Raw genomic sequence first — 19,334 nt, 5'->3', positions numbered from 1 at the left:
AGTATAATGGAAAGCCTTTTGTTGTCTAGGTGCAATCAAAGTCTGTACTAATGGCCTAAATGGCACTCAACTTCTCTAGAAACTAAGTCCCATGTCCTCAGACAGCGAAGTGGTTATCTGTAGAGGATTACAGCAATTCCTTTCTTGTTTTCTTAGGAGGGAAAACACTGTTGAAATCTAGCCAACTTGTTTATGTTCCTTCAGTAGTCTTTGAATGATGCATGAATTGATGCATTTCTATTTTCTCCCAAGCAGATTAAAACATTAGACATCAAGAAAATGTGAAAAATGGACCATAAATTTTCATCATAAAGAAGGATTCTTTAGCAAATGTTTAATTATCCAGCAAAAGGAAGTCATTTAGCAACCATACTTATGGATAGATGTATGTCCTGGTTCCAGCCAGGATGGAGTTAATTTTTGCAGTCGACAGGAGGGGCATGGCTAGAGCTGGAGGTTATTCAATGCTACCTGATGTTATTTCCAGGGGAGGGAGAAGGGGTCCCTTTACAGGCCCCGAGAATGGCATGGTCAGGTTTTGTCAGGGGTTCCACAACATAGAGGGAGTGCAGGCACATGAATTCTACTGCAGAGCACCCCACTATCCCCACAATCCATATTCTTGCTGCTAGTCTTCATTTTCATTTTTCACTGCTGTTTCCAGTAAATTGTTCTTATTTCAACCGACGTTCTTTACCTTTCATGCCTCCAGTTCTCCTCTCCATCCCACCTCGGGGGACAGGGATGGGAGAGCGAGTAAGAAGCATGTGGTTTGGAGTGTTTTGGTGGGAGCACTAAATCCCATTGCTAAATCTCATTGGGAAATCTCATTGCTAAACCACAGCAACCTTGTTTGGCATCCAGAGTGGGGCATGAAGGTCTGATATAAAAAGAGACCTGAGCATTTGTCTAATTTGTGGATGTGGTTCCTGACCCTGTCTGTGCCTCCACATATGCTCAAGATGCTCCTCACAATGTTCTGTTTCAGAGCAGGGAGGAGGATCAGGATTGCTCTCTTTCTGTACTGTGTGATAGCAGCCTATGACATAATAACATCAGGGGAAGTGAGGGCTATCTTGGATGTGCATCCAAAGCTGCTCTTCTACCCTTATCCCAGGGAATCTTCTACCCTTGTCTACTTTTGGGAACACATGAATAATCATACCCAGCCTGTGGGAGAACAGGACAGGATTATTTTCCCTGTGTTTTCACCTCCCTTTTCTCCTTCAGAATTTTTTATTTCCTTTGGATGTTAAGGAATACATGTTCTTATTGCTGTGTCTGGTATGTCTCCTTGGTGTGGTCTAGACTATGTTTAGGGTCAAGAAAGCAATTTCTAGGAAGGTCATTCAAGGATTTGCCCCGAGTATGGGTAGATTTGAGTGGCATAGAATATGGGAGAAAATGGCACTGTTTGGGGGAAAATTCCCTCTTACAATGGTTTGGAAGTTCACCCTTGAAGAACTACAGGACCCTAATAAACTGACAGAATATTTGCAAAGAAAATGCTAGGGCAACTCCATAGATGAGCAACTTATTGCAGTGTGCTGGACCCTGGCTATTCTTTACTGGACAAGGTCAACACCAGACAGTGCCCTCAGGGAAAGGAGGAGGCAATCAGACCAACTAGCACCGCGGCCACTCAAATTCCAGCTGAAACAGGGGAACAATGCATGCAGGTAGCAGCTGCCCCTATACTACACAGAAGCAGAAATCCAAGACCAATTCAGTTTGTTTTGTGATGAATGAAGAGGAATCAGGAAATCCTTGTGGAAAGATTGTCCAAGACCAATTTGGAAGTCTCAAGAAAGTTAGAGAGTCCCATGCCCCACCAATACAGACCAGAGCCTCTGCTACCAGGAGCAAGTGCCCCACTGGGTGGAAGAGACAGTGAGCACAACAAAAAACACCTGTGTTTTTTCCTGTGTGACTACAGAGAAGACATGAGGAAGTGGGATGGAAAACCCACCTCTGCCCTGGCAACATGGCTACCTGAGCTGAGAGGAAGAGCAACCATCACAGGAAATTCTTCAAGGATAAATGCCACTCCAGTTTCCACTGGACAAGCACTCAGACAAGAACAAAAGAGCTGATGTTACTTCCAATCCTCTTGAGGTTCTCCAGTTGATATTTACAAGAAGCAAGCAATGAGTACTATGACCAGGCCTGGAGGGCCCTGTCTCCAGCCAGGGGGAGAAAAAGGACAGTCAGACCTATTGGACTGTGTGGATCCCATGACCTGGCATAGAGACCCACAGGAGTGTAAGGTTTTAGCTGACATTAGTGCACTGTGTACTCTGATGCCATCAAGATATGTAGGGGCAGAATCCATCTCTATTTCTGGGGTGACAGGAGGATCCCAACACATGATTGTACTGGAAACTGAAGTGACCCTGACTGGGAATGAATAGCAAACACACCCTACTGTGACTGGCCCATGAACCCTTAGCAGAGATTGCCTCAAGAGAGGATATTTCAACAACACTTTCAATACATTGATAACATCATTGTTTGGAGAAACACAGCAGAGAAAATTAGAGAACCAAGAGAAAATAATACAGATCATCCCAAAGGTTTTACCATAAAACAAACTGATGCAAAGGGAAGTCCCAAGAAATTCAGTTTTTAGGAGCAAGATTACAAGAGGCACATTGTCAGTTTAAAATGGATGTGGTCAACAAAATAGCAGGTATGTCCACACCAAGCAGCTAGAAAACCCCATGAGCTTTCCCTAAGTGCTGTGGGGTTTTGGAGTATGCATATTGCAGATTACAGTCAGATTGCACATCCTCTCTATCACGTGGCAGGAAAGAAGAATGATTTTTAGAGGGGTCTTGCGCAGCTACAACTTTTGAGCAAATTAAACAGGACATTGTTAATGCAGTAGCCCCTGGGCCAGTCAGGACAAGACAAAAAATGTGCTCCACACTGCAGCCAGGGAGAATGGTCCTTCCTGGAGCCTCTGGCAAACAGCTTCATGGGAGAGTAGAGGACAAACACCAGGGTTCTGGAGCTGGGCACACAGCAGGTCTGAAGCCTGATACACCCTAACCGAAAAGGACATGCTGACAGCTTATAAAGGGGTTCAGGCTGTTTTAGAAGCACAGCCCCTCTCAGCACTCTGACTATCAGCAAATGGCTGGATTTCAAAGAGGAAGTCCCTTCCACACCTCCTCCACCATGCTACATGGAATAAGTGGATTGCACCAATCGCACAGTGATCTCAAACAGGAAACCACAATTGCCCAGGGATCTTGGAAGCCATCGTGAACTGGCCCAAAGGTGAAGATTTCATCATCAGAGGAGGAGGAGGAGGAGAAAGTGAGAGGCTGAAGATGCCCCATAATATAAGTGGCTGAAAGAAAATGAAAAGTAATATACTCTCTCTACTGATGGTTCCTGCCATAGTGTAGGGATACATTGAAAGTGGAAAGTTACTGTAGAAAGTTCTACACAGAACTATACAAGTCTTCTACACAAGTCACAGAAGATATTGAGGTAGATCATGTCAAATTGCAGAGCTGAAAGCAATTCAGTTGGCTGTAGATATCATTGAATGAGAGAAATGGCCAGCACTCTCTTTGCCTTTACACTTGACTCAATGAATGATAGCAAACTGTCTGTGGAGGTGGTTGGACCTGTGGAAAAAGACCAAGGCAGCACAGGTAAAAAGCAAAGGCCACGTGGTTAATTAACACCTGAGGCTCTGCCAGTAGAGCTCACCCTGCCCAAACACAACCCCATGTACTCTAGAAGGGGATAAAGTCTCTGTGGTGCTTATGAGGAATGTTATGGAAGACAGGTTGAATTAGTCCTGCCTCAAGCAAAAGTGAACCCGTCTGTGGAACCTGGTGAACTTGGAGGATAGAGGGCCAGGGAAACACAATGCATTATTCAAGGGGATTTGATTTTTTGTGTAAGAACAGTCTGTAATGTTGAATTGTATAATATTTGTTGCTGAATGACACTACATACGCACAGAGTATTCCCTAGCTACGATGGACAATGAGCATAGCCAGTTCCAGATACACTAATTGTGAGTTCCTGATGTAGCAACCAGCTGACAGCACACCAGCCCTCCTGTCCTGGAAGGTCTGGGATGGGTAGAACCCACAGTCTTGGACTAGATGAATTTCACAGACATATTGGAGGGACAGTCGTTGACTATGGAAATTATGCCTGTGCTTCTGTGTGCATACATATATCTGTTTGTGTGTGTGTGTGTGTGTGTGTATAACTGGAAGGTGTCAGATGGGCAAGACACAGATGATACAGAGATGAATCATGTCCTGGTTCCAGCCAGGATAGAGTTAATTTCTGCAGTAGTCAGGAGAGGCAGGGCTAGGACTTGGAAGTTTTTCTAAACTGCTGCACTCTTAGTTCCAGTGGTGGGGGAAGGCATCCCTTTCCAGGGGAAATTTCTTGGGACCCCCTTTCCAGGGCATGGCCAGTCAGGTATTGTCAGGGGTTCCCTGCAGTATAGTTGTGAGCACTGGCATGAGAATTGCTCAGCTGTTGTGAGCTTTGTAATTTATACTTTTCCTGTTACTGTTCATTTTCTTATTTCTCTGCCGTTTCCAGTAAATCAGTCTTATCTCAGCCAGTGTTCTTTACCTTTTGTCCATCCAATTCTCCTCTCCATCCCTAGCAGAGGAGGGGGAGGGGGAACAGGCTGCTGAGCATGGTTTGGAGTGTTTCAGTGGGAAAACTAAATTGCTAAATACCATTCCTAAGTCACAACAACATGTAAGTCTAAAAACACAGCTCCTGAAGGCCAATATTCAGATAGATATTTGACTTCATGTACAAGGTCGCAGTACTGAAGCCACAGTACTTTTTAAAGGCTTAAAAGTCTTAAAAGTAAAACAGATGGGTTATTCCTTGACAAAGACCAAGTATTGCTTTTCTTTTAGAAGACACATGGGACCACTGTCAGAGACTGTGAAATAAGGACATCTAGGTAAAGGACCAAAATGTGGTCTTTGAAGTCTAAGATTCATGTTTAAAACATTTTTCATGTAGTAAATACTATGAATAAAATCAGGAAAACAAAGTCTTGAAGTTCAAGGATTTGTAAATAGAGTGAGGGAAGAATTTATTGAGTTTCTTTTTAGTTTCCTTTAGATTTAAAGAACAAACAGTAGCTAGATTTGTAATTATGCCTCTGTCTTCTTTAAAAGAGTCTTTGATGATGGCCACTGTGTTATGCAATGCCCCAGGGGAAAGTTTGAATTCAAACATCACTGTCACCTGTGCCATCACACCTGCCTGGATTGCACTGGAAGTGAACCTAACAAATGCACCACTTGTGGAACAGGTAAGTAAGATTTCATTTTGCCAGCTTTTCCCCTCTCTTGGCCTCTAAATTCCCTTTTCCTTCAGCACTCAAGGGCCAGTTGTTAGATCCAATAAAACGAGTAGTGCTTTTACTACCAATCTGTATCACAATCTTCTTGTGACTCGGAAGGGAATTGGAACTCAATTTTTTTTAAAGTACAAGAAAACACAACTGTATATTGTCCTTTCAAGTTAATTCATTTCCCTTGGTGTTTTTTCAATAGGAACTGTGTTAACAGAAACTGAAACAAGAAAAAAAATGGAACAAAAACCTACATAGCTTGCCTCTGGAAAAGAAAGCTTCATACATGCTTCCCCCACCCACTGCACAGGATGTGCTATACTGAAATGGAGCCAGTTTGCTCAAGCAGGCAGGGAGCCAGGCTGCTTTCCTAAGCATCTCTCTGGGAGAGGCTAAAAAATAAGTGTGGTGGGTTCCACTGGATGTTGCTATGTCCCTAGAGCTGAACAAACAGGGTTTGCAAAGAGAAGTTTATCACCAACACACATTTTTATAGATCTTAGGTTGAGAGGAATGCTAATGTAGCTAATTTTGTGGAAATTCCAAAAAGCCACTCTTCTCCTTTTGAAATTCTGTTTTAAAAATTATTTCCTATTGTCTCTCCAATACCTGATCAGCAAAAATCTGAGGCCATTACCTCCAAGTATGCGCAACTAGTCTGAACTGTCCTTGGAAATGAGTATTTAAGATGTAATTTATAATAGAGAGTAATTTTTTCTGAGCTGTGTTCTGAGGGTTCACAATGGATTCACAGCCTTTTCATTTCAGTTACTACTTCATTTTAGTCCTAATCAATAATGGCATGGACTTCATTTAGGAATAAGTATCTAAACTACAAGCAAACACTCATATGGCTGCATTAATTAGTCATACTGATGATGAGACTGACTTTCTTACTTTGGGAAGTCTGGCTCAGTAGATGAAGTTTTCAAATGGAACTTCAGGTCCAATGTGAGACCAAGTTTGCATAATTGTTCCCCAAGTCACTCTCTTATGGAGGACTGCAAGATATCTTTCTGGTTTTCTGTGAATCAAAAACTGAGATGCTGATGAGACTCACACCCTAAGGAGGCAGGAAAATTAAAGATTTGTGCATGAAAAGAAAAATAAATAAATAAATAAATAAAATTAAACTTGTGCTATGGTGCAGCATTATTGCCTAGTATAGATGCTTTCTCTGCATTTTCAAAAATAAATTCTGGTCAGCAAATTCTTGCTCTGAAGTTAAGGCAATGAAATACACTTAGCACAGCTGTATGTGTACTTTCTAATGTGGGGTAACTGATTAGAAATCTCCCCATGCTGCAGCACATGGCACATGAAGTTATCTGTGTTTTCACGGGCTTGACTCAGCAGGATTTGGAGCAGGGGATCTCCCAGTTCTCATGCATTAGAGAATGTTTGTGCTTTAATAGCTAGTAGCTGCACATCTGCTATTTAAATTCAAATCTAGGTTATTCCACTAAACTAAGTATTACAGTTTAATCTTCTAGGGACGCAGATTGACTCTTTCCAAAGGTGAAGTGGGCCATTTTGCTTTACAAAAAAATAATTGTACATTTATTGTACATTTGCAATGTACTGCAAATATTTGCTTATCCTCTGCAAGAGAACTCAGTGATGGAAAAATCTTGATTTTTTTTTTAATTAGATTGATTGATTGATGTAAAGAGTAATTGGTCTCTAGCATGACATTTTAAATGCCATAAATCCCCAGGAATGTGAAAAGTTTGAGGTCCTGAAACTTTTATACAACTCATTTGGTGTAAAACTGTAAAATCTAGCAGTCAATGTCTCTACTGCAGCACTACAACTTCATAAAGCTCCTTCTCATGCCACAAATGCCCTCTGTGGCTGACAGCTTTTTCCCATTTTTTTGCCACAGACAAAAGAGGGGTGGAACGTTTTTTGTATCATGGGGAGTGCAGAGACAACTGTCCTCCAGGTCACTTCCACTTGGAGCACACCTGTGTGCCTTGCCCTGGCCACTGTGAGGTGTGCCTGAACTCCAGTCACTGCAAAAGATGTTTCAGAGGCTACTACCTTGCTCAAAATGTGTGTGAGAAGCATAGCTGTAGAAAAGGTAAGTGTCCTTCAGTAGGAGATAGCAAATACTCTATTGAAATTATTACAGAAATCTCCTTAAGCATATTAAAAAATGTTTTGAAACACACACCTGACCCTGAGGTCCTCAAGTACCAGCTCTGATCCTCTTCTAGTATCATGTTATTGTAAAGTAAGAGTGTTTTCCTCAAATTGAGTGGGTTATGCAAAAACAAATGAGAAAACAAATTTCCATGAGTCTTTCTCCTTTTCTGATTTGGATCAAGTTTATTTCCAGGAACCTTGCTGAGTGCTTCCAAATGTTGCATTATCTAGAATTAAACTGATGATTTGCAAAACACAGGTGAAGTGGAAGATCCTGACTCTGAAGACTGCACACCATGTTCAGATGGATGCCAGAACTGCAGACAGGGTAAATAATCCCTTCATCAACCTTATTGTTATTCTAAAGTAGTGAAAATTTAGTTTCCCTTACTCTTGTCATCAGCTTAAGTGCATGCTGCTGAGCAGCTAGTTACTGGTGCAGGTGGCTTCTCAACAAGTAAATTATATTCCATACTATATTTATTTTTGAAATAAATTTCTAAAATTTATATTCAGCATAAAGAAGAATAATTTTCTAATAATTTAGCTATTTTCTAATAATTTAGCTATTAAAATTTGCAGAACTTCTATTTTTTCCTGTTTGAATGCCACACTCAGACTGAAAGACTTACTGACTTTCTAAAGCTATTAAACTATTATCAGACCCAGAATTTTCTATGCCTCAAAACAGATTGCCACCCTGTCCTTTTTCTTCAAGGATATAGACATAAGGACAATCTTTTAATTTCATTCAAGAGCAAGGTATTGCAATAACAATGCTGCTGCCCTAAAAATTCCTTGTATACATTTCCAGGATGGTGCAGGCTAATTCATCCATGTGCAGCTCATTTGGTGTTCCTGTGAAACAGAAAAGAAAGGAAATACGCTGAGTTGAAAATGCAACCAGCGGAGTTAAATACAAAGAGTGGTTTGGGATTCAGATGGAATCTCAGCTTCCACAACACTAAATGCTTGCCATGTGGCTGTTGCAGCTGCCCTACAGTTTCAGGGGGTTCTCCTCCTACTCAAATATCCAGAGAAAGTGAGACTGTTTGTCAGAAGTCAGCAAGTGCAGTGGGTGCAATCATGGGTGAACGCTTATTGTCCCTGGAGGTCTGTTAAAAGGGTGTGGAACTCTCCTCCAGGCAAGCACAGATTCTGCTTCGTCGTGTTCCAGAAGTGAAAACCTTAGATGTAAAAATATGTCCTTTCCATAAAAACTGTATCCCTCACATTCAGAGCGACCATCCATACTTGGGACATTTTCTGGATTTGAGTTACCAGTTCTGAAAAACTTAGAACAGCACAGTATTGGCATGCCATTGTCTGCAACAAACTCTAAACCACAACTGTCTGTGCAGCTCTTCTTCTGGCTGCACTAACTGCCATACCTAACTTACCATAAGGATTTTCATCACGTAATTCCTTCTTTCTGCCGGTTGTCTGATCTAGTATGTGATACCATAAAACATTTCCTGTGATGCGGTGACCAGCCATTCCCTGTGAATTCAGCCAAGCCTAAGGACTTCCTCTGTGACTACAACTGCCCCTGTCCAAATTGTTGAATGAAGAGATGGTTTTAACATGAAGGCAACTACAGTGTTCTCCTTTTGTATGGTGTGTTATCCAGATTCATGGCAGCTGCCTGCTTGGCAGAGGGGAGGAGAAGTTAAGGGAGAGTTTATGTTTCAATACCTATCTTTATTGGTGCTATCAGATGTCATTTCCCCATGCTAATATTTTCTGTGATTTTTACAGTAATTGTGACTTCAAATTACTTGTTTTTCTTCTGAAACGGTGTAGTGGCAATCAGTGTTTTGAATTGGGTAGATATTTAATATGTATGAATAGCAACTTTTTAAAAAATATAATAATTTTAAATTATTCAGAGGAAGATTTTCTTTATTATGAACTTAATAGGTGTGCATAAGGAGACTGAAAGGCTGTTCATGGTCAGCTGGCATACAGAAAAAGGGGCTGTACTCTTTTGACTTTTTCTTGGGAGGGTCACTGATCTCCTAAATATTAATCATCCATAACATTACATACTTTCAACTTCTTGCACTCAAAGTTCTGATTTAAAAGAGGGCTTTTAAGAGCTTCAGCAATCAATAGAATGGCTGCAGGAAAAACAAAGACTGAATTAATTTTCACTGCTCTGTAAAGTCAGAAGTATTAAGATGCCAGAGTTTATTTACAGGCATTCTATTAAGGAAAGCCTTTGGTGCTCATGATGCATATATTACTGAGAATCAGAGATTGGTTTGCTGTTCTACGTGGAAAAGAAGAACAGTAGTGGCCTAAAAGCACAGTCCCAAGAAGATTTTCCAAACTATAATGTGTTCTTGAAATAAAGAAGAACCTGTCAGCTTTAACTTAAAGTAAGTCAGGTAGCTATGGTAGATACCTATATCTACCTACATTGTATGGCAAATATTTGCTTGTATTTTTACTCTTAACATTCAGTGAGTTTTCAGGCATATCAACAACTTCATTCATAGTTAAGTACAGTAATGACTTTCTCAAGTCTAACCAGAAAGCTGATGTATTTAGAAACGTTCATAAAAAACGTGAAAAGCAAAATTTTTCATGCCTGTCTCCTACAAGAAGTTTATTATTTCGCAAGCTCTAGAGAAATTACACTGCCATAAAAATAACTTAAAATTCTACAATTTCAAGGTGAGAAAATAAGGAATGTGCTACATTTAGTTTCACAGTTTCATAGTCTTTCTACAGACTCCATTTTAAAGTTAAGTGGATGCTTCATGGTCTTGCAGTCTCTTTGTCTTATCTTCCCTTTAACATAACTGAATAATTTATTCTAGGAACTGTAGAGAAGGTGTGGGAAAAGTTCAATGCTATGAAAATTTCAGGTAAAACTGAGTGGGGAAAAAAGGTAGTAATCATACCAATTGGAATAAAAATTTACATAGCTCACATACTGAAGAGTAGTTGTTCATATACACAACTGAAATATATTTTGTGCATATTTATGGATCCTTAGCTGACTGAAGATCATTCTCTCCTAGAAAATCATTCAGCGCCTGCTTCTTCTAAATGCTTTAAGATCCTTCAATATAAACTCTAAGAAGTAAAAATAATTAACTTCTTCAGTTTATACTGAGTACAGGGTCACCTACAGAAGCTTTATCCCATTTAAATTCTAAACATTCTAAACTAGCAAAATGCAAAGTATTCTCTTACTGTCTACAAATTACAAAGATTATTATATTTTTCTTTTTTCTTGTAGACAGAACTCTAGATTTTAGGAGGAATATATAATCATATTAAGGTAACTGAACTGCCTGTTTTCCTACTAGCTTGAAAGAGTTTTGCTCAAAAAATCATTTTCACAAGGCACAAATGATAGATGAAACCACCAGCTGCAGTCTCTGGCAATGTTGTCCTGCTTTGCGCAGACAGGAAAATTAATAAGATTTGCTTCCTTCTGGCATAATGCCATATGCCAGCAGAATAGAGCAAGTCTGCATGGGTAGTCTCTCTCTTTGATCAGTAGTGACACTACATCCAGATTAAGACAGAGGTATCATACTTTTGTAATGGTTTCGTACCTTGCATCCCATATCAGGCATTTCAGAGAAGAAAGTAAAACCCATACAGTAAGTGACACTGCAGGTTATTCTTCACCAGGTGTGAGGATACTAAAGTAGATAATGTTTGTTTGTAAGACCTCCTGGAATCCTCAAGGAATGTAGTCAAATCTGTTTGGTTTCCTCCAAGTTTGGAGTGGGTTTTGTTTTAAGGCACCAGTGTGGCAATATATCTTCATTGTATCAACACTGAAAGTCTAAGAGCAGAGATAGGAACTCTGAGGGAGAGACTTAATCAATGACAGGTAAGTCTAGGTAGTTAAAATACAAATTATGCCTTCTTTTAAATTCAGTTAATTATCTTCTTTCTGGTTCACTTCATTAATTCAGAGGCCACTAATATTTTAGAATGTAAAGAATCTTTAATGCTCACAGGTACCATTCTGCCTCCAGACACTAAGTCCTGGATATGCTGATAGGAGCTTTGCCTTAGAAACCTCCAGAAAATATACAGTTTTGTGTACACAGTGTCCAAAAAATGGCTGTGCACATCAGGGTTCACCTCCTCTCTTTGTCCTGCCCACAGGCTCTGGGGTGCACTTGGCTCTGCCACAGGAGCACAATTGTCATCCTTGTGCGCAAATCCCCAGTGAGACCTGAAAGGCAGACTCTAGTACAGGCATAAGCCAAGGCTTAAGGGTGACCTCAGTACCTATGTTTAAATTCTTAAGAACTTCAAATAGATCCCTATTTCAGTGCAAGCAAATATTGGACAGACCAAGTGTCTAAGAAAGTGTGCTGGATACATCACAAGTCCACACAGCCAAGATTATCTTTATGATATCTTATGTCTTTGGTACCTCAGCTCTTATAACCCGGTTTTGGACATGCTGAGTTTACTTTTCAGAGCAGCAATGAATGGCTGCTCCCTCTGATGCAGAAAGATGGGAACTGCAGCTCTTCATCACCTTTGGCCATCAGGTTTTGATTAAATTTTAATGTCTTTTTTTCTGGTGGGTGCCAGTAAACATCATGAAGTCTACAAAATTAAGTCCAGTTTCCTCAACAAAAGCAGCTTTTGAAAGACAAAATTCTGCTGCAAAAAATATTAAGGAAGAGGATGTTCTCTATGCCATTGTAGCATTTACCTTCCACCTCTCAATGTAAGTTCACTTACATATCTAGATAACTGCAGGATAGCATTCATATTTTCTCAAGATTTTTAAAACCATAATGAATTTCAGGCACTTCTTCAAAGCCAAACTTTCCTTTTTAGAAAGCTTCTGGCTGTAAGCCAACACTCAGAACAAGAGAAAAAATAAGGTTAAGCCGTAGATTCTGAGCCACTTATAGTAATTATTCAAAGAGAACTTCAGAATCAATAAAATGCAAGAACATCAAAATCTTGGCTCCTAGTTCTTATGTTTAAAATATATGTGGACTAAAGTGTTTTCTCAAACAACTTTAGCTCTCTCTCTAATCATATAACTTACATATGCCCTTTTGCACTTACATAATGAACAGACACCAAATTTGGCTACCTTTGAAGATGATAAGTGACAAACTTCTCTGATACGCCTTATCTACTGGCTTGCATATGTACATTTCACAAGCAGAAATTGCCACACCAGTGACTAATAATGCTGAGTAAATAGACACACCTAGCTCACTGAGCAGGTAAATATTTGCAGCACACGGACCTCTCGCAGATAACTCATAGGAGCCAGTGAAGGAAGGTCTTCCTCTCAGAAGTGAGTCAGGCATCCTCTCAATTTGCACTGCCAATCTTCCTGACAGCATGCTCCCAAGGAGCCACACCTTCCTGAGCCAGTTCTGAATCACTTCTGGGTTCTCTTCCACTCACCTCACCCAACCTGTGAAAGTAAAACATCTTGTGTTATGAATAGTTCTTATGGGTTCCTACAGAATATCTCATCTCCATGCAGCAAAATACAATATATACCAACTTTTGATCCATCCAAATTTCTACAGTGAGCACCATAACATGGCTTTGCAACCTTTGCACTAGGACTGGTATCAAAGGCTAACACTGAGAGTAAAGTACTCCTCAGTTGGGTGCAGAGTGAAAAGTGTTCAGCAAAGTTATAACACTTTTCTCTTTCAAAGATATCTTACAAAAGAAATTGAGGAAACCCAAGGAGCCATGTCCCTGAGAAGAAAGACCTGCCAAAGAGGCATTTAGGCCCAAGTGTGGCATTTAGCCTCTTTGATCTAGCAAGGTAAATTCTGAGACACTCTTAAAGGTCTATTTGAGAACCTAACTATTTAATTTGGTTGAGGTTACAAGGTCTATGTGAAAAACATAAAGCTATAAAGGCTGAAAGTGAGAATAAATAATACACAAATGATCAACAAGATCCATTATATAGAGTGGAATGGAGGAATATAGAGTTTATAAAGCTGTGGGAGTGAGAAGAAAAGTATTTGGAGAAGATTTAAGGAAGTGTGAGGCAGCTGAAAGAGCAGCACTGTCCACGGACTCAGACTTACAGATACAGATTTATCATTGCATGATAAAAGAGTGAAAACTCCTCTGGTTCCCCTAGCAACCTAAGAAAGAGAAAGGAAAACTTCATTTCTTCAATCCATCCCTAATGATGAATAGACTTTGGCTTTCAAGACAAAATTGTTATAAGGATCTCAGAGTAAATCTTCCACAAAAGGTTAGTCTTGCAGAAGGGGTTTAAGATTTTCAGATAGTAATACTTTTTTCTACAAGCTTCTCTGGTGATAATATGCAATCTGTGCAGAAACAAATGCCCAACAAGTTTTGGAACTGTTCTCTGGTTTTCAGTCCTGACATTTCAGGGTAAGCAGAACATTACATTGGAGCATGCTGTCTTCCCTAGAGTGTAGGTAAAAGAGAACTTCCTTCCACATTGAAGATACAAGGTGCATGTATTGATAAAACTTTCTTTCTTTGATTTTTTTCTTTTTCTGAGAAAGGAAAAACTATTTCCTGTGTAAAATCTGGGCTTGGGAAAAATCACTGGAAAAGCTCAAGATATGAGACCGAACCTTGAGTTCTGCAAGTACAGAATATTCCAGATTTTAGTTTTAAGTTCTCCATAGAAATAAGAGCATGGAAGAAAACTACTCAGATCAGACCAGAAATTCACCTAGCTCAGAAGCCACTGACCAAACATACTTCTAAAATTACATATACAAACAAAGCATGTTGTTATAAATTATCAAATCGGCAGCCAAATTTATAAGAAAATTTAACAATGATTTATTAGATCATTAAGAAAAATAGAATTTCGAAAAACCCCCCAGCCAAGGCAGCGTCAACCTCAGGTGCTGGCACTGGGTGAACCGAGATCCGACCGACAAAATGTCAGCGTCTCCCCAGTGGTTCACCCCGACTGCTTCACGCTGCTAGCTTATATACAGTTTATTCTGCCTGAGGCAGAGATGACCGAAGGATCCTTTGTGTCTCTCCACACGCAGAACTGGGGCCATACATGTGCAGAAATAGACAAAGGTAAATCCAGGTGTCCAGACGGATGTCTGAGCACTTCGGCAGAGCCTGTATTCGCATGTAGCAGAGTGGTGCTGGTGCTTGAGTGTGGTAGATGCAATCTTCCCAGGTGCAGGTCCTCGTGAGGGGCTTAGGCATTCCAAGGAAGTCAGCACTCATGGTCTGGGAAGGTTTCATCCATAGTTAACAGACTTGATATTATCTTAACGTTGTCGGGAAACTACTTGAATAAACATAAGACTCTGCTCCCAGCCAGGGTGGTCAAAGACATACTTTGGATTCTACAATATTTTATACATATATAGCATGAATTATCTCTACCATATGTATTTTTTACTCCTTCAACAATTTGCAGTTCAGAAGCTTCATGAATCAAAACAGTCAAGAAATGTTAACTGCTGAATTTTTCTGCTGGAATTACTGAAGAAAATATACATTAAAACAAATATAATCTAAACCATATGCAGACCAGAACTTCTTTTCAGGGAGGTTTCCTGCCTCCTTGGGGCCGAAATCAGGAACCTCACCAAAAAAATGAAGGACTTAATAGAGCCTTCAAAATACTGCTTACTATTGCTTTCACAGGAGTACGAGTGATATTTCAACAAGAAGCTCAAGATTAATGAAAGAGATTTCAGGACACTGGAAAGATCAAGTGCTAGACCCTATGCTTTGGCCACAACAACCCCATGGAGCTGAGAGAGCTGGAATTGTTTAGCCTGGAGAAAAGGATACTCAGGGGGAACTTCTGAACTCTCTACAACTGCGTGAAAGGGCACTGTAGCCAGCTGTAGGTCAGCCTCTGCTCTCAGCCAGCTAGCAACAGGATGAGAAGATGTGGCTTTTGTCTACACATGGGGAGGTTTAGACTCGATAATAGGAAGAATTTCATCACACCTAATGGACAGGGAGGTGGTAGAATCTTTATTCCTAGAAGTGTTTGTGGAAGGACTGGACATGGCATCTAGTGTTGACAGGATGCTTGGTCAAAAGTTGGACTTGCTGATCTTAGAGGTCTTTTTCAAACTAATTGATTCCATGATTCCTTGATTCAGAAGGGGAGGTGGCACTCTCTTCAATTATCCCAGAAATGAAGAGCATAGTTAATAACCTCTCATTGGCGTTATCATAAAGCAGAGCAATAGGGCTCAGGAGCTCAGTCCCTGAGTAGGGACCGGGTGCCTGAAGCTGGCTCGCTCATGCCAATGCCGCGGGGCTACCATCTAGCAAGCATGGTGATTATCAGCTCTATAGTGATTGCAAGCTCTTAGGGTTTCAGCTTTGCTTGCTTGGTAGTGGTGCCCCGGGCTTGAGGCTGCAGCAGACGGAGAGAGAGGAGAAGGAGAAGGCGCAGGCTGTTCCACGGAGATGGCTTTATTTGGGGAGGTCCGTGAAGGGTCTCTGCTCTTCTTCTTTCTCCCCTAATGGGGTACAGTATGCTTCTTTTATAGGGTTGGAAAGGATCCAAGCTTGACCAATGGGTAAGGGGTTAACATGACATTGCCTTAGAGGGTTACAGAGATAGGTTAGGGGTGGAGGACAGGAAAACAGGAATTTTCTTTTGCTGTTTCAGCATTCCTATTGTTCATATCCTCCATGGTGCTTTTCCTAAATCTGTGGGGTTTACTACACATAGTCTCTAACAAAATTCTTCTGGACAAAACTTCCAGCATGCAGCTGGAGAAACACATCATGGGGTGGATGAACAACTGGCTCACGGATCAGGCACTAAGGGTGAGACAGGTGACCTGTCACCAGTGGGGCTCCACAGGGCTCCATTCTCGACCCTGTGCTCTCCAACATTGTCATGAAGGAGCTGGATGCAGGACCAGAAGCGATCCTAAGCAAGTTTGTAGATGATACAAAACTGGGAGGAGCTGTTGAATTCATCAAAGGGAGGTCCTGCAGAGAGACCTCAATGACTGGGCAATGACCAACCATGTGAAGTTCAGCAAAGGAAAGTTCTGCACTGGTGCAGCCCCCCTTAAGGACTGTGTGCAGTTTGGGCACCACAATATTAAAAAGACATTAAGCTATTAGAGAGCATCTAAAGGAGGGCCACAAGGATGGTGAAGAATCTGGAGGGGAGGCTTTATGAGGAGCAGCTGAAGTCACTTGTTTTATTCAGGCTAAAGAAGAGGAGACTGAGGGGAGACATGGCTACAATCTACAGCTTCTTCATGAGAAGAAGAGGAGGGTCAGATATTGACCTCTTCTCTGTGGTGACCAGTAACCAGTGACAGCCCAAGATAATGGGCTGAAATTGTGTCAGGGAAGGTTTAGGTTTGATATTGGGAAAAGATTCCTCACCCAGAGGTGGCTGGGCACTGGAACAGGCTCCCCAGGGAAGAGATCAAAGCACCAAGCCTGACAGGGTTCAGGAAGTGCTTGTACAATACTCTCGGGCACATGGTGTGTGTCTTGGGGATGGTGCTTTGCAGGGCCAGTAGTTGGACTCAATTCTGGCTCCCTTTCAACTCAGAATATTCTGTGATTCTGTAATTCTCTTTATACTACAGAATACATTCACCCAGGTTGTTCCATTTCCTCCCATTCTGCTGCTTCTGGGATATTTTGTTAAAGGTGAAAGAAATAGTGAGTAGAAGATAATAGAAGAAATTTTATAAAAAATGTTCCTAATTTTGGGAGTCAAATCCATAATTTTATGAGTTTTAAAATAGTGTAACATTTTCCTGTTCGTTCAACACATTTTTTTAATACAAAAATTAGTTTTCTGGTGGGAAGGTTTACCCAAAAGGTTTGCACTACCACTATCTCTTCCACCATTGCCCCCTCTTCAAATATAGAAACAGTCTTGTCTAGCTCAGGATTATAAAATTTAAACTGATTATTATGCTTTCAGAGGTGCCAAAAGTTTTTAACTTACCTTTGCAACAAATAAAGAAATAGGATGAAATTATTGTTTCAGATAAGTTGTGGTCTCTTTTTAACAGTTTCATTTGACCCAACCTGAGCCCCTGTGAAGGTTCTGCTTTTCAGATCATCACTTCCTAGGGACTTTGCTCCTTCCAGATACCTGGTACCTGGATTATGCTGAGGACTAAAAAGCCACAAGTTGCTATGAAAATACAGTCCAGGATCTGTGGAAGATTCCATCTCAAAATAAATGTGAACAGAGATTCAGAGACAACTGTGTTCTTTTTATGACTGTAATTATTTTAGTGTTAGAAATATTAACATAAAATTGCTGTTAACATGTTCTTTTTAGCATTCTGGTTTTTACTCTGAAAATTATTTACATAATTTTATATCTTAAATTTCAGATGATCCAAGAATCTGTATAACATGCATTCAAAACTATTACATGTAAGTATAGCTGTATATATATTGTTCTTCATGAGTACACATTTTCTGAAGCAAAAATATGCACTTTACTACATAGATCTGTGCTGTGTATGCTGTCTCACGCTTTAAATTGTTTGTGTGAGAAACAGTAAATGAGAAAAAAACTTGGGAAATGTCAGAAGACTAGCTAGTCATTCAGTATTGAGACCTGTTAAAACTTATGGACTGGTGGGACCTTCACGTATCAGAATATGGAACAAAAAGTGTCAAAAAGTTAAACAGTGCATATGGACTTGGAACAAATTTGCTTTTAGTATGTTGTGTCTAGTTCTGGTATGTGAAGTTCATAAGAATTGTAAATGTATGGAGTTTATGCAAATGAATAAAATTTGATTTAAAACTTATATGGAGAGAAAAGAACATTTCTGCTTTTCAAAGACAGTATTTATAGATCTCTGAAAAACTTGAAAAGAAAATGTTGACTATGTTGACTTTATAAACAAAGGCAGTGGATTATGTTTTTACAAGCAATCAGCTCTTTAAAATCATGATGTAATATTTTTTAATGAAGCATGTATTCAAGTTTCTGCCTACCTTTGAAGAATAAAATAAAATTAATCATATTTAAGAATCCTGAGATTAGGAAACACGACTTTGCTAGCTGAATAAACAACATAACCACAATTATGTTTTAAATCCTCATTATAAGAATAATTTATGCTCATTATGCTAATCATGCTTTATCATTACCGTCCCTAGAAACACACAGAAAGCAAACTCAATGACCTTCAAAAGAAACTTACTAATGTTGTTCAATTTATCTTACAGGTATAAGCAGCATTGCTATAAATACTGTCCAGAAAATACCTACGGAGATGAAAGTTGTTGGCAGTGTAGAGATTGTCCTAGCAACTGTGATAGCTGTGACAAGGATGGGTGTGACTTGTGTAAGGAAGGCTTCTATCTCTCAGGTAAGCAAAGTGCTAATAATGGCATAATACACAAGAATATTTTAGACTATTTCTTTTAAAAAATGTTCTCAGTGCAAACTCTCAAATTCATAAATCTGTTCTATGGGAGACAATGGAGGCTCTTTGCAAAAGCAGGCATTTGCCTTAATGTAAGGTGGGTATGTTACCCAGTAGCGTAATTTGGTTCAAAGGGTCTATATACTTAAATTTCAGCTCTTTCAGGTGTATTAAAAAAAATGTATTTGTTTCAGACTTTGTGAAAGGAGGGGTTTTTAACTACAGATAGACATTTAATGTTTCCCTACTATTTGCAAGTCCAGTTTTACTTTGACTTTTAAACACTCTAAAAAAAGCTCAGTTAAAATCATTTAATTCCACACCAGAATCACACAAGAGTAGGAATCTCCCAGCTTTTTAAAGAAGCCATAAATCAGGCAGGTCTGATTCAGACATGGTGCCAAAACTGAATCACAGGAATTCCTGAGGTTATAGTATTT

The 19,334-nt window shown here is 40.0% G+C and overlaps 1 protein-coding gene across 1 annotated transcript in view; it reads left to right on the top strand.

The window, feature by feature from the left end:
• The window catches only part of PCSK5 (proprotein convertase subtilisin/kexin type 5), a 229,819-nt gene that overhangs the window by 186,211 nt on the left and 24,274 nt on the right, over positions 1 to 19,334 (top strand). Inside the window, exons 22-26 of the mRNA XM_071448591.1 lie at positions 5,181 to 5,317; positions 7,245 to 7,442; positions 7,767 to 7,835; positions 17,845 to 17,887; positions 18,695 to 18,837. Coding sequence (XP_071304692.1) covers positions 5,181 to 5,317; positions 7,245 to 7,442; positions 7,767 to 7,835; positions 17,845 to 17,887; positions 18,695 to 18,837 — 590 coding nt within the window. The remainder of the gene's footprint in view (positions 1 to 5,180; positions 5,318 to 7,244; positions 7,443 to 7,766; positions 7,836 to 17,844; positions 17,888 to 18,694; positions 18,838 to 19,334) is intronic.

The sequence above is a fragment of the Agelaius tricolor genome, unplaced genomic scaffold (assembly GCF_023055355.1).
Source record: "Agelaius tricolor isolate 1412-34295 unplaced genomic scaffold, bAgeTri1.0.p SCAF_27, whole genome shotgun sequence".
Classification (NCBI taxonomy): domain Eukaryota; kingdom Metazoa; phylum Chordata; class Aves; order Passeriformes; family Icteridae; genus Agelaius; species Agelaius tricolor.
Note: the sequence above shows the minus strand (reverse complement) of the source record. Positions and strands in the feature narration are given on the sequence as shown.